This window comes from Pleurodeles waltl, chromosome 5, assembly GCF_031143425.1.
Source record: "Pleurodeles waltl isolate 20211129_DDA chromosome 5, aPleWal1.hap1.20221129, whole genome shotgun sequence".
In the NCBI taxonomy this organism is placed as follows: Eukaryota; Metazoa; Chordata; class Amphibia; order Caudata; family Salamandridae; genus Pleurodeles; species Pleurodeles waltl.
In genome coordinates this window covers 364115295-364131665 of record NC_090444.1, presented here as the reverse complement: position 1 = coordinate 364131665, position 16371 = coordinate 364115295, and the positions used below count along the sequence as shown (strand labels likewise).

General features: G+C 43.8%; 1 protein-coding gene across 1 annotated transcript in view; it reads left to right on the top strand.

Moving 5' to 3' along the window:
* Positions 1 to 16371, top strand: part of SPTLC3 (serine palmitoyltransferase long chain base subunit 3) — a 437878-nt gene that overhangs the window by 314764 nt on the left and 106743 nt on the right. The window contains exon 9 of the mRNA XM_069234110.1: positions 4678 to 4804. Within this exon, the coding sequence (XP_069090211.1) occupies positions 4678 to 4804 (127 nt within the window). The remainder of the gene's footprint in view (positions 1 to 4677; positions 4805 to 16371) is intronic.

Here is a 16371-nt window from a genome sequence, read left to right as displayed (position 1 = left end):
AGACATAATTGAACAACTGTTGAAGAATAGTGTTGAATTCCTTTTCAGGGGTGGATATATGCATTTACGATAATCAATGGGAATTTCCCACCTCTTTCTCCACGAACATATATTCGTACTATTTGGAAACAATTTGTAGTCACAGGGAGGCTATCAAATTCCCAATTATATCTATTGCTTAAAAGCATAGCTATACCCCTTTTAGCTCGCCCTTTTTTTTTTTTTAAGGGAGTGCTTTTTTACTTAAAACCGTGTAACCCAGGCATGAGAAGTCGTATAAACACCAGGTCTCTTGGATGCATATTAGGTCGACCTTCAATGAGCAAATTACATTTAATTTTCCTAGCTGTTTTCCTAGTCCTGCAGCATTCCAGGAGACCAATGAGAAATCAGTGTTAGTAGCTTGTCTGTAACAGCTTGCCCTTCGACTGAGACCTGTTCAGGGCCCCCGCCAACCAACTCCAGTTTTCAAGATTAGGGGTAAAACCCTGGTATATGGGACCTTCCAACACCTTTACTACCCTTGCACCCTGGAATAATGAAACTTGCACAGTTTCGCCAGAGGAGGAGGAACATTTCCCCCCCCCCTGATTCACGTTACTATTTGTGGAGTCCAGATCATGAGTAAGGTACTGCCCGCCTAGGAGCGTTAGCTTATCCCAAACTGGGATAACGTCTATACCCCTACGCTGGAGTTGGGCACAGTTGTCCAAGATTAGATTCAAGACAATTTTAGAAGAAAACCATACCTTTGCCTTACATCCCCCCTATACTGTGGTCAAGAAAGACCCTCACAATATCGCTACTATCAATTAATTTGAGTTCCCTTATTTTTGAAAAGCACAACAGTAGAAAGGAACGATTTAAGCTTATGTTAGAGTGAAATATAGTAAAAAAAACTCCAAGCTATCCGGTGAATCCAGATGCCCAATAGGGGCGTTATCTCTTCAGAATTTTTCTCCCCCATTCTGACTAGCTACTCTAGAGCAGGTGGCCATAGCTCTTGATGGGGCGGTGTCAGGTGAGATTACATCGATTGAATCAAATGTGACACTAGGGAGTACCAAAGAGTGTGTCTGTCGGAAATTTCGTGATGATCCCATATCTGGCATTTACTGTAAAACAGGAATCGCCGCCTCTGACTTGCTCTGGAAGTCCCCCATTGACGGGGCCAGTTCCATCGCGTCTGAACAATTCTCCTGCTCTCTTTCCTTGAACTTAACCTTTCTTGCCTTCTTTTTAGAGATTTGCCGGTTCCTTTTTTTTCCCCGCCTTTTTCCTTCTTTTTTTAGTTGATTCACTGGCCTTTTTCATCTCCATTTCATTTCGTTTCATCAGCTTTGTGGATGAGTGATCTTTGGGAAGGAAAATTGGGAATGGAGCTGCTCGGGGATTAAATTCCTTATTCTGAACATCCTTGAGTCACTGGTGGAATATTACACACTGAACTCATGCTGGTAAAGAGGTTGTCCAGAGAATATACCTCACTCTCTTGGGTGACCGGATTCACTAGCATTAGAACTGCTTTATCCAGTTGTGTTTTTCCAGCTTGAGTTCCTTTATTGGAGTGGGTGGACATATTATCTATGTTCGTCAAACCTCTAACAGGTAGGGACTGCAAGCAGGTACCATTTATGTTTAATCCCAATCCTTGACATATTTCCTTTGCGGTTATCTTGACCGTCTCATCAGGAAGATGGCTCACATTTTGTTTTATTAATAGAACCTTTAGAATGGAAACGAGAATATCTTGTGTATGATCAGAATTTTTTATAGATTTTTCAAGAAGTTCCAAAATAGACGAGAGAATTCTTTCGAGACACTTGAAGGATTCAGAAAGGACTATATGTTTATCTGGTGGGCAATTGGGAAAGTTCCCCGCATAGACTGAATCCGGGATTTCTTAAGGCCTTATATCCGACAGGAAGTGGGCCGAGGGCGTACTACTGAACATAGTTTTAACATAGGGGAACCAGTCTTAAATTGCGCAACTGCAGGCGTTATTGGTATGGATGAAGGGATAATTCCGGAGCCGGGCACTTCATCCGCGTCAGTGTCGGGGAGAGTAAAATGCTCAATTTCGGCTTGATTGACCCTCCTCAGGAGGGGGGGAAGCGGAAACAACTACTGAACTCACCCTGTCACTAGTGCCCTCCTCCATCATGTAATTTAAGTCATTACCCAGTGCGGAGCCTTGGGCGGGACCTTGAGTGGTATTATTGTTGGACCCGAGAGGATTTCCCACCTGGACCGCCAATTTCTCACAAGGGTCCTTTTGAAGGAATGGAAGAATAGAATTCAAACTTTTTGCATTTAGGTGCTGGACGCCCTTGTTTCTTAAGGGGTTAGATTTGTTTTTTTTACAGGCGCGACTAAGAAATGACCTGCTCTTTCTTATTCGTTTAGAAGTCATTTTAATTAATTGCAATCCTTTTACCCCTTTTCTGCTTTATTCTACCTCATTCCTGAGACCACGCTCCAGGCAGACCAGTTTTTCTATCAAGAAAATTGTTTAGTGATCCACCAGGACCTAGGGTGATACTGGATGCAGTTTTTTCCTGTTACATGCTCTGGGTCTGAAAAGGCTCAATCCACAAACAGTCCACGAACCTCAGGCACCCTTTCTGTAGCATTGCATACAGGCTGTGGCACAGCACAAAAGGGCAAAGCAAGGTAAAGCAGGGTGAGGCAGAGCAGAGCCAGGCCAAAAGGAAAGAGGTAGAGTGAAGTAAAAGGGAGTGGATCCAGTAGTGAACAACAGTGGCTAAATGTCAGATAACAGGCTCTCTTCAAGACCCGACACTCCCGGCACTCATGACCTACTGACCTGTATCCTTTGCCCTGCTGGCTCCTGGATACTTCCACCTGTGCTGATGAGGCAGCTTCCCTTATGTGCTCGAAGGGAAGGGGTGGGGGTGGGTCTTTCTCCTTCTTTTCCCACCCAAGACTCCCAGGTTCCCCCTGTTCCAAGGGTTGGGATAGATGACGGGGGCAATCGTCCTTCCTGTGATGACTCGCGCCTTTTTCTCCACAGCCGCTACACTACTGCTGCTCTGATCTTTCCGGGAGCGGGAGAAGAGAGCGACTGTCCTTCCCACTGCACTGCGCTATTTGGCGTCTTCTTTGCGGCACCGCCGCGCCTCACGGCGTCCTGTCTGCCGCTTCCGCTGCTTACTGCTCTCTCTCTCCCCTTGAAGCTCTATGGGAGGAACAAGGACCATACACCTCCCTGTGCCTCCACGGCTCCTCGCAGCACCTCACGGATGCACCGGAACTCCTGCAGCCCACAGCCGCTGCTGCTATGCTCCGCTCTTCCTCCACCTCGCGTCCTCACGTTCGTGTAGCACTAATCACTGTAACTCTCCCTTATGCAGAGTCCAAATGTTACATACATTAAAGGAAGAGCAGACTGCTCAGAGTGGCTGAAGTATGGTTTCGTTGACATGGCAAATCAGTGGTGGCTGCCACTGAACGGGGCTGACGGGGCAGGGCAGGACGCGACCCGGTAGTTAAAAAAAAATTAATAAAATAAAAGCAAAAACACTTGCCTTCGAGGTGAGACACGTTTGTCTCCCTTCCGTCCTCTTCCTGGCAGCACAGGCTCCCAGTCAGTCACAAAGCTGCTATCACCAGCAACAGCAGCGTCCTGATTTGTCTGAGCAGCTTGATTCACCACTCAGACTGGGAATGGGATCCTGGGCATGTTCTCCACTTGGCTGTGCAGTACCGCTGGGTAGAGAACCTGCAAAGTGCGCATGTCTGGTCGGCTGGCCCAACACGGCCGGCCAAGCAGACTTGCACACTTAATGTGGTGCATAGCCCTCCTCCGGCCTCCTCCCTTCAGCCCCGCCCCATCCCTTACAACAAGGAAAAATAAAATGATGATAATGTAATGTACGTTTTCATTTTATTTTTCCTTTTTTGAAAATCCAGTGGGCGACGCTCTTCTGCCTTAGCGGAGGAGCCGCCCTGTGACTTATTCCTAACACCCTAAATCTCCCCTTAATGCTACACTACCCTTTTCTGAACCCTAGAAACCATTGCTACCCCTTGATGCTACCATTCCTTGAACATTAGAAGTCCTAACTATCCCTTAACCCTACAAAAACCTGACCCCTGCCAACTCCTTACGACCCATTAACGGTACCCAGAATTCTAAAAAAGTCCTTACTACCCCCCCTTGCACCACCTCACTGTAAAGGCCCCTCTCCACTTAACAGGAGGATGCCCCCCTTCTCCCATTCCACATGCACTTACCTCTGCCCTAAAACACAGATTTATTTTTGGTAGCCATAACTTTTTTTCCTTCTTTATTTTAGACCTCTTAAGCAGGTTTTTGCATTCTACTTTTTCCTCAGGGTGCTTTTACCGCAAACCTCTTTAAGCATATGTGGTGGTCTTACAGAGGCTCATTGCCACACTGGAGAAATGTTATTGTTTTTCCATTGTGCTTTTAAGAGTTGCTACATTCACATGTCAGCACTCCCTCGTCACTTCTTGGCGGTTTCCTATCACACCAGATAATGACATTTTAATTGTGACAACTGAGGGGCGTTCTATAATCCAGGCTTTGTAGGTTTTAATCCCCCATGATTTCATTTCTTGCAGGTTGTTTGTGTTTGCGGTGAAAGGAATTATTTCTCTTCATTTGTTCTATGAATATATTTTCTTTTTAAGACGCTCGTGGATTACTTACGAACCCATTCACACAGTGCAGTTTATGCAGCATCCATGTCGGCTCCAATTGCAGAACAAATCATCAAAGTAATGAAGTGCATCATGGGACTCGATGGAACAACATTAGGTAAGCTGTCATGCTTGTCTTATGAATGAATAGTTTTCATGAAATGTACAAATCGGCCATGAACCCTACTCTTTTTTTTCATTTCGCAGCCGTTGTTTTGTTTAATATTGTTTAATCCTGTACTGCGGAGGATACTTTACATTGAAATTCATTTTGTTAAGTAGTCAACAGGACTTTTGCTTGAGCACCTCATAATCTGTTTCTACACCATAAAGCACCTTTTTGACCCCCTTCAAGGAGGGATTCTGGCCTGAAGAGGAGACCGGTTCGGACTGGAACAAAAAATTGTCCCGCCACCAAAATAAAAGTGGCCCCCATTAGCGACCCAGATATCTAAAAATAAAAAAATAAAAAAAGTGGCTCACATCTGCTACTGCCAGTTTTGAATTTGTAAAGACACGTCGTCTGGGCATTTCGCAAGGTATGCGGGACTGCATGCATTTGTTTTTGCTCCTCACAATGGCTGTAATATCAGGAAAATCAACAGTAAAAGCCAGCCCACCTGGCCTTAAAACAGGCCCACAAACTTAAAATAAAAACTGGCCAACATACTGATCTGTCTGACCAGCCCATCGGGCACTGCCTGATTGCCCGTTAGGCCAGTCTGACCCCTAGAGAAGAGAAGTCACTGCCTGCTGCAGTGGTGAATTCTTGCCTGCCTGTTGCAAATAATGAGAGTGTCGTCTAATACTCTGCTTGTAGTTTTGCATCCATCATTTTGCTCCAGGACTGGTGATGCCAGTTTCCATTATGGCTTAAGATTGGTCATTGTACTGTAAAGCTTTTTCTTCCTGTGGAACCGCCTTCCTAATGCTAGATGGTGCAGAGACAGATGTAGCTCAGAAATCATTTTACCTTCTCTGTACAGTTCATTTAGGAAGTGCACAGGCTTGGTGGCTGCCGCTATTCTCACCTGCATTTATATTGTGAGTTAGCAGGTTTGATGCATAGTTTCAAAATCAGTCATAGAAAGAAAACTTGTTAAGTCCTGTGTGAATTGTGTTAATGGATGAGACAGCTGGTTACCTCCCCAATAAATGAGAGGTGTTCCCATTTGTGCACTTTCCAATACCCACAATCCTAAAATGCTTCTCAATGGCCGCCTTCACAGTTGTTCTTCTATAAGATGTTTTGAGGGGCGAAAGATATCACCTTAGTGTTTGCCTCTCCAGCTGTGTCTTAAAGACCACACCGGTTTCTGCAACATATGTTGGGTTAGTTTTTAGTGGTGCCCCTATACTCTAAACTTGGTGAAACAGATGTTGTGGAATGGATTGGATAAAACAAGGATAATTAGAAGCAACACTTGCCGTTATTTTCTTCATTTTGTGCAAGGCAGTGGTGGATTCAGTCACCCTTTGGAACAAGGTTTGCTCTTCAGAATGTTCCAGGAGTATTGTCAATGCTCAAAGCCATCGTAAGGATTTACAGTGCCCTTGACACAGACGTATGTTGGAGAACTTGTTCCTAAATTTAGATTTCATAAATGTTAGAAGCTATGCAGATATAGATGCAAGACCAGGATGCCAACTTACGCTCATATTAGAAATATAAGAATGTCTGATACAATGTACGTTTTTTTGATAGTTCCCATGTTTTTCTGAAATCAATTCCATCTTCTTCAACAGCATTGTTTGTTGCCTGGACATTTTATATGGAGAGTGGATTTTATAAATTATGTTTGTGTTGCAGATGGTTATTTGTGAAGCATTCCATACAGACCTTCCTTTCCGTTGAGGCATCTTGGTTACAGTGAATGTTGAGATTTTGTTGAGCTACATTGATCCAGCTTGCAGTTTAAGAATGCAGACAAAATGTCTAGAATTCTAATGCTTGTACAGACTGTGTGTTTACTATTCAACCACCGATTGCAGGTTAGAGTTGGACAATCCATAGCCATGGAAATCCGAATTGTCTAGTACATGTCCATGTCCCCCGATTCTGCTGCTGAGAGAGATGTCATAAGCTTAGTGTTTTAGCTTGCTCGAGTCAACACAGAGCTCATAGCCTGTGACTTTAGAGAACACAGATATTACTCAGTGTATGAAAATGCATTTCATTGCTGCCGTCTTTCGATGTTTTTGGTCTGGATATTTTGTACTGTGGACTCTGCAGTGGCAGGAACCTGTTGCTTTGGCCCAGCTACATGTATTCTGTTTAAAGGATAGGTGCATTTATTTCCATATTTCCTTAATTGTTTTTGTGTGTGCAGTTGGCCTGCACAGGCCCACACATATGGACATAGTAGGAGTTAAGGATATATTTGTCCCACCTTCCTTTAAAATATAATAATATGATTTTTAGATAACATGTTTTTTAAATAGTATGTAATGCAGGACGCTTCTCCTACAATATACAGTTTCATATTACATTAACGTTGTAACTTTTGATTAGAAAATGCTTCTCAAGACACATTTGCAGCATGTAGGTAAGATGTGGTGAAACAACGTGTGCTGAAGTTAGATAATATTTTACCAATGACCTATATAGCAGTTATAAGACATTAAATATTTTCCACCTCAGCCTAAAGAAATGAATTACAACCATCAACCCCTGCTTGTGATGGATCTCGCCTCACTTTAAATGCTGGTCCTGCTCTCCAGTTGCCGCTTTATTTCAGGAAGGAAGGGCAGAGTTCTGCAGTTAAGCATTTGACCTTGTGTATACGTTTAGTATACTTCTTATGGCTTAAAGCAATTTCATTTGTTGGCTGCAGTGTCCTTTAAAAATTCTTGCTCGCTAGTGGTTAGTTCTGTCTTTTTCTCCCTCCTTTTTCTGTTTCAGAGCAGTGAACAACTACTGTAATATTCCTCTTTGCTTTCTTTATCTATTGCTGTGGCGGACTACTTTTGTAATTTCTTTGTTGCTCTTTTCACTGTGGGTGTTTTAGGCTGGTAGCTGCCTGCGTTTTATTGCAGCATTCCATTCCTCCCACCTCCTCCCATGTCGCTGACATATGTTTTGGCTTTCTTCCAGTGCTGTCCTCGTTTACCTCTGGCAAAATAAGCTTATTTTACAAAAGAAACACTGGTGCCTAAACAATTACCTCACTGCTCACAAAAGCCACAATATGCCCTTTGTGGTAGAATGTAGCTATACCTAGAAGCAGTGATGTGAAACTTGCAGAACATCGCATTTGGAGTCTCTCTCTTAAGGCTGCCTACCTGCCAGTCCTCAGAGACATCCGCACACAGGGCATTGCTTATGTCCTCTATTGGGGCCTTAAAACCTCTCAGGCTGCTCTGCTCTTGTTAACTTCATTAGACCTTTGTTGAAATGTGAGGCAAAAATGCTTGCAAGACTTTTCATTCTGTTAACATAAAAAGGAAAATACTTTTCCAGCCTTATTTTCCAATTTCTGTTCAGACCTTTACATAACTCAAGGTAGTACAGTCATCTTCTCTTCTCTCCTCAAGGGCTTGTGATTTGTGATGTCAGTAGCCACCAGTGACCAAAACATGGCAGGAAAAGATGAAATTATGAGGGAGGATTGACCAATTTATATGGCAAGAAAAATCCAGTTCTAAATTTAAAATGCCAATAGCTCTAACTCGAGAAAATGCAAGACCTATTGCATTGCAAATGCTTGTTATTGAATAGGATCTATTTCATCTTTCCCCACCCTAAAGGAGGCTGTGAAGCCATGCACTGCTAGATGTCTAGCAGGGGTTATTTGTTACTTGTTGATTTAATTTTCTACAGCGCACGAATCACGCCAAAGGTGTGTCTCAGTGCTTCACTTAACATAGGAGTGTCAGTGAGGTTAGATTTAGAGTAATGCTGTCTTGAGGAATATTTTTTTAATTTGGCATAAACTGTGCAGGAACGGATACGGTATGGTAGATTGTTCCAGTAGGAAGGGGCAAGGTAGGAAAAAACCTGCTTCTGAATCTAGTCAAATGGATACAGGGGCAATATGTAAGGCTTTGTTTTAAGGTTCCTAACTGAACAATAATAGCTGAGCTTCTTTAAATAGCTGGGGCCCTTACTGGTTAGGGACTTACGCATGAGGCAGCAGACCTTGAAGGCTGCTCTTTTCCTGAGAGGCAACCAGCGTAAGGCTCTCTGTAAAGGTGCAGATGCAGAGGCTGAAAGGAGAGTCCTAACAAGCCGAGTTGCAGTATTTTGAACTACTGGCATCTTAGACATCAGGGTCTTGTTTGCTGATACAAGTAGTGCGTTTCCATAATCTATTCTACTAATAATCAGTTCTTGGCCTAAAGTTTTTCTAGCAGAGGAGGGAAGTAATCAAGGGTTGGCATAAAGGGAGAGTATTGTATTGAAGCTCAACAGGTAGAACTGTGAGGGAGAGTGGGGGAGTAGATAGGCGGAGGAGAGCTCTCTGCTGATACAGGGAGGGATTCACCGCTTTGGATTTCTAGTGCACGGAATGGAGAACAAAATGTATCCAGGAAAATAAGTTTGTCACTCTGCTGCAAAATTGCCCATCGGAAGTTGGGGAGTTGTATTAGGAATGGCTAGATTTTATCATATGACTCACTCGTTTACTCTTTAAACCACCGTGTGTGACTCCACCTTCAAGAAGAAATCTGCCTGGTGTGGAAGAGAGGAAACATCTTCACTGCCTGCTGCACAACTAAATGTATTCCATCCTTTCTAGAGACCACCAAAGAGAGGTGTCCGCCCGAGCTTTTCTTTGCACAGTTTTACTCCAGGACTCATGGTGCCAGTTTCCGTCATGGCATGGCTAGAGCGGCAGGGTGGGCAAGGTCCCATGAAGCCTATTTGCCCCTGCTGAGGCTGGATGCTGCAGAATGCCGAGAGACAGAAGAAGCTGTTGTATGCCTGTGAGAATCTGCACATAAATTGGTCCTGAACATTTCTTGTGGACCTAGAATCCGAGTTATGTGGTTCCCCCATCAACTGAAGGAAGGGAACTGCAGTCAGAGAAGTCATTTCTGAAGATTAGGGGACTTTTGTTCAGGGTAGCTCTGTTGCCGAAAATATGCAGAAGAACTTTGGACTTTCATTCAAGTTCAGGAGACAAATTATAAATGAACAAAATGTACAGTTGGCAGATTCTGCTTTGATTTTTCTCCTCACTGAAAGTGTTTTTTTGTGGGGGACATTAGAGGCCACCGAAGGCCTGCCTGACTAAAGTATCCAACCTTGTACAGCCCTTTTCAGCTACAGCCTTCGGATTTGCCCAGCTGAAGTGGTTACTAGAAACATTTCATAGTCTGAAGCTAAAAACTAGCAGAGTCAATTACTAAGTTCTGCCGACCACATTCACTTTGATTTGGTTGCAGTGGGTCTCCGACAGAAGAGTTATCCAACAGGTTACAAATATTTAACATGTCTAAATTTGGGACAGCAACGTTTCCCTGAATCCTGCACACATTTTACAAGCTCATGCACCTATATATGCTTACAGGACTCCTAAAGGCAACAGAATGCTATCTGCCTTTCGAGCTGCAGGTTCAGTACAGTAACACACATTTAACAGGGTAGTCACCCCAAGTGTACTCTAAGTTTGGTGCTCTCAATGTCTTATTTCTTATGTAGTTGCAAGTTACACACATCTCTCAGACTTTATATGTGAAGCCTTCCATTCAGGGTATGGAATATATACGAGCTAAGGAATTTACAGAGGTGGGAGACGAAGATCACCTGGAAACCCACCTATGGCTGACGCATAAACCACAATTGAAGGGGGTTCAGGGATGGGGAAGGTAGGACATTTTAAAGCCGGGGGACGCCTGGGTTCAGTCATATGCTCTCATTCGAGCAACTGAGTGCGGAATATGAGCTCCAGCAAACCCACTTTTGCCACTTACAATTGAAACAGGGGTTGGAATACCTAAGGGAGGACCCACCTCCTGTATGCAACCCATTAAAACCCAAACTCACCATTAGAGACATAGGCGAGAATGGAACTTAACGGCCTGCTAAAACCCTGGTTATTAATACACCTGACCCTATGGCATCCTTCCAGGAATGGTGGGAAACCGACCTCGACGAAATGAACGAGGAGGACTGGGTAGATGCTAAGAGGCAGCTAGTGATCCCAGCTAGGTTGATAAAGACACAATTCAAATACTTCCATAGAATATACTTTACACCAAATAGGCTGCAGAAGATAAGTAGGGTCTTGGATCCATGTTATATGGGAATACTAAGTGATACATACTTGGACAGAATCCCTTACTACACTGGAATACATAATAGGCCTTCCTTAGGGGTGTGACCCCAAAATGGCAATTCTCTGCGTGTTTCTAGGCTGGGATGGATTAGGAGGATAGTGCATCCTGTTGGGTATCTGGGGTGTATTAACCAAGTGTGACATAGCCAAATATTTGAGATCTAGAATAACCCAATTTTTCCAGGAGTGGTTGAAGGGTATGGACCACTGCTCAGTAGCAGGCAATGCAGTGTATACATCCAGAGGTTGCCCAAACAAGTACACTGTGATATTTGGATCCTGCAACAACCATTTTCACATTACTTAATCTGATGGGTGAGTGGTAAGGGCCCTGGGCTGTATACTGTATTTGTTTCAAATCTCACCTGTCTGTGCAAGGGATGGCAGGGGGAAATGTAATTGATCAGATCCATTCTTGGCCTATACCTCCGAATTATAGTGAATCCTGGTATACTCTAAGTGTGATGCTATCAATGTCGTATTTGTTATGTAGTTACACAGTAATCATTTGTTATTATAAAACTATAAAAAGTATTTCCAAAAATCTAGATCTTATACGGAAGAGCTAATCATCTTGCCATGCCAGAAGAAGCTATGGGGTGCCGCTGCGTCTCATAAGGGTCTTGCTTATAAGGAGTGCTTGTGCGAATTCTAGCAATTTCATTTTAGAATAAAAAAATTATCTAGTGGCGTAAAGAATTTGTAACCAGGTATTTTCAATTACAGAAGGTTTTGCCGCTGCCCAGACATCACAATCAAACCTGGTCGTTGCCAAAGTCTCCTGGATTTTGGAGAGAGTTGGCTTAACCTGAACACTTGCATACATGTTACATATGTTCACTCAGACTTGTTCCGCTTTTCTCTTAGCTTGCTTGAATTTAAACATATTGAAAATTGTTTACATTGCTACCTTGGCACTATCACAAAATAGCTGTCCAAAATATGTGATGATTGACAGCCATTATTCCAGCACCCGTATTTTACCAAGGGCATGCATTGTGCCTTGGATATCCACAAGTTGTCCAGACTTGCCCTTATTGTCTGAGGGTCGGTATCTTTCCATTATAGACAGTTTGCACAACACACTTAGACACTCCTTAGGCATATACACACAATGACACATGCAAACACTCACACTATAGAGGCACTTTTTTTCCACACCTACTGTTGACTGACTCCTGCTGGTGCTCTAGGAGGTATACACCACTGGAGGGAGCGCCTTTGTCTCTACTGCAGCTGTCTGTCCAGCAGGATTCCTTTTTTTCGTATTTTTCTTTTTTCTTTCCCCATTAGCTAGAAACACGGGTAGGGAGGGACCTCTTGTGTTTTTAATACCTTTACTGTGCAGTGGCGGGTTTCCCACATGTGCTTAGCAACAAAGTACTTTATTTTCCCATGTCAATTTTCTTGAGGAATCTCTTTTCCGGAACTGTGACATGCCCCTTTGCCTCAAGGTGCGGTCTTATAAAGCAATTGAATTGAAGCCTAGGGGGGTGCTGGTGTCCTTGTGTGGTCTTGCTGAGCAAAACTTTTGAAATCAAATTCCCTATGGATTTAGATGTCTCGTTGAAGTCATGATAGTAAAGTTCGCTAGTGAGTAAAGTGTGTTTATTGTCAGTGTACTTGGTCCATTTTCAGAACAAGCTAAGTTGACATTTATTATTTTTTTTATTTTTTATTTGGATTTGTTAGTTCCTGATACTGTGATGGAATAAACAGGACTACAAGTACCAGAATGCGAAGGAAAAAAAAGCATTAATAACGCCAGTTGGTCATGGAAATAGCCACTGGAATTATGTAATTGTGTGGCTGCCGCGATTTTCGCATGATTATACATTTGCCACACAATTCATCATCTGATGCATAATCTGCAGATTTTAACAAAAAAATGTGTTTCTAGCTCAAACGGTTCAAATTTACCAAAAATGCAGTGCTCTGTAGAGGAAGGCCTTTTGCAAGGCAGGACTGGTCACCTTTCTGTTGCTGATTTCTATAGTTTGGTGTTAAACTGCTACTAATGACAGGCAACCAAAGACCACATGGTGTTCACAAGTAAAACAATTATGAAATAATGAAGTAATACTATTATGAAATGTGCCTCGTTACGCTGCATAATTTGTCTTGCCTTGCTGCATACTTTACTCAACCCTGCTGCTTAATTCGGCCCTCTCCTGCCGCATAATTACAGTGGCCCTGGTCATGGTTTGGTCAATGCTTTTCATCACAGCATGCACATGAATGCATCAAGATGCATGTGCATGAACAGGCGACAATGTTGGAATGGGTTTCTTAACAAAGTAAACCTATTCCAAGATGACCATCATGATGCATGTTGGATGCATGTCTCATGACAGATACATGTGTGTTCTGTGAGACACTTCTTTTGTGATGCATGCGCACGAACGTGCTGATGCGCCCCTTCATGCATCATGAAGTGTGCATGTGTCATGATGCATGGCGTCCATTTTTGAATTGTCATACTAACACTGTGGACAGGCATGTGAGAACTATATATTAAAATGTTAGAGATAATAAAAGTATGTGGGGATCTCGAAAAAGGACACGAGTGGGTGCTTACAGATAAGCACGGTAAGTGGTGAGGAGGAGGGCTGCAGAATGTAGAGATATAGACTGCTTGGTCCTGGAAGCTAGTTTGACATAGCTACAGGATGTGGATTTGGCTCTTTCCTCCGTCCTTCTCCCCCGTCTTCTTGTTGGTTTGGTGGGGGCTGGCGGGCTCATTGGTAGAGTATCAGCATGAATGGCCTATCCGATAACCTGGATACACCTCCCTAGAGGAATTACTGAACCTGCTGTTATTTGAGGTGCCACACCCTGCCTTTCCATTCCTCCCAACTCCCAAAATGCTTTAACTACCACAGGGGCGCAACCGCTGCCCATTCATCCCTCCACCTCCCTTGGCCCTAGAGATGTGGGTCACCACCTTAAGAGCGAGATTTACAGAGGCTATTTGGTTCTGTGATGCCCAGCCTGAAGAAGGAGGTCAAGATGGTGACTCAGCCATGCTTTTTCATACCAGACAGTGTTGGGCTGGCCTATTGGGTAATCAGGCAATTCCCAAAGGACTGGTCTGGCAGGTCAGTGCGTGTACCATTTCTTAGGTGTTTGTGGGCCTGTTTTATGGTCTGATGTTTACTGTTGATGTCCCTAATATTGAAACAAATATTACCTGCAGCAAGCTAAAACCTATGCAGCTTTCCATACCTTGCAGAAATTTATACAGCGCACCTTCACAAATACACCAATTTTCAGTCATAGGCCACTTTTTTTTTTTTTTTAGCTGTCTGATTTACTAATGCAGGCCAGTTTTATTTCAGTGCTTGGGCCTATTTTCTGTCCCAGTCAGACCCTTATACCAGATCTACAGATGGTCGAGACCCACATGCAACACCTGCAGTGATAAGGCAGTGAAAGCTGTGTTTCTTTCTCTCATTAGTGTTAGAGGTGTTCTCTCCCCTCATTGTGGCTCAGGAACTGCCACCTGGGGAGATAAAGAAATATCTGACCAGTGATAAAAACTCTCTGGTTGTAAAAGTGAAGTTGAATCCAGGACTAAGAGATTATTCCAGGGATGGTACGGGCTGCTGCGCCATCGGCTGGGTCCAGCAAAACAGTTGACATTCCATACTGATCATGCAATTCCCCCAGAGACATGGGGATGTCACTTCACTTTCCTTTTTTCCCCTCATCACTGAACACTCACTCCCTGAACCATACTTTCATCGTTGGGAACTGCACTGTGGGACAAAATCCGGAAGGATAAGATGCCCTCATCCATAAATGGGTGGCAGGTGGACAGATTTATAAAGGTAGGAGCCAGGACTCCATGTGCGCGGGTATCTAAAGTTAAGGCTGACCGCAATGAGCGCCGAATGGACACAAGGGTTGGATTTGGCCCAGTCTCTACTTAACTTTGTACTTTGAAAAAGTCCTTAAGAAAAATTGCTGAGAAGATAGAGTTTAGCAGGGCAAGGCAGCAAGCGTCTGGCAAGGAGGTGTTGTCGGGGAGCCACTGGACAAAGTTACAGTGAAGACCTTTACCTTAGGAATTAGTCAGTTCTTTAGAAGTTGAAAATCTCTAGTGGGATGAAGCTGCAGGCTGTAGCCAACAAGATCTCTACATGGTCGTACCACTTCGCTGAGAGATCCTGCTGAGCAGGATTTTCTGCTGCGAGGAATACCATAGCGGGAGTTACCGCAATGTCGGGCTGACCGGTGATGCACCTTGGGCGGATTTGGGGGCATGTAGGACCCGGTCTTCATTCAGTTCTCTGGCCACTTTTTTTGAGACGCATTTTATAAGTCCCAAGTTCTAGGGGTAGGCAGGGGCAGCACCTCCAACGCCAATTCCAAGGCTCCAGGACCTTAAAAAGGGGAGGGGCACCACTTTGGAGATGGGGGCAGTTAGGACTCACTCCAACAAAGGCCAAGAGCAGGGTTCAAGGTCTCAGTAGCTTGTTATGTCTCTGTAGCTCACACAGAAGGCCTGCCAACTAGCCCTTAGGGTCACTTCTGGTGGACCTGAGCTCAAGGAGATGGACTTGCTCTCCTTCAAGCAGCAAGTCAGGCCTTCAAGCAGCATGGCAGATTTCTGGTAGCAGCAAGGCAACCCTCTAGTAGTCCAGGCGGTCCTTCCAAAGTCTTTCACAAGTCCATTATTCATACCTGAGTGTCCAATATTTATACATGGTACCAGCCGTTGAATTGGGGGGCATCCTTGGCTACCCACTCCCCCACACACATTTGGTTCTGGAAGGTTCTTCCCTTCATCTGCTAAGTCATCAAGAAGTTTGGGGGTGACAAATGAATGGTGTCATGTTCCTTTATGTGTGCTGTAGGCAAGCCCTTTGAAGTGCAGGAGGAGCAGGGAACAATCCCCAGCCGTCCTGGCAGGATTGCCCAACCTGCCAACACTCACACTCCATTTGTCTCACTGTCTTGGGGAGGGGGAGGGTGGATACACAAAGCACAACAGCAAAACCATTTACAGTCATGTGACCCCGAACACTGGAAAAGACACAAATGGCTAGGACAGGGAAATATTAATTTTCTAAAAGTGGTATTTTCAGAATTGTAACTTAAAAACTGACCTTACCATTAAAGAGGATTTTAAATTACAATTCATTTGAGTCTAATCATGACATTTGTACGTACAACCAGTTAAAAGTGAGCACTTATTAACTATAAGGTAGCCTAAGGTTATCCAATGGGAGAGATGGGCCTTAGAGTAGTGAAAAACAAATATAGGGATTTTTCACTATCGGAACATGTAAAATGTAAACCCAGAGGGCCTTTAGAGGTTACTTATATGTACTAAAAAGGAAGGCACTGACCTGGCAAAAGATTTATTTTGCCAGGTCGAAATGGTCAGTTTAAAACTGTA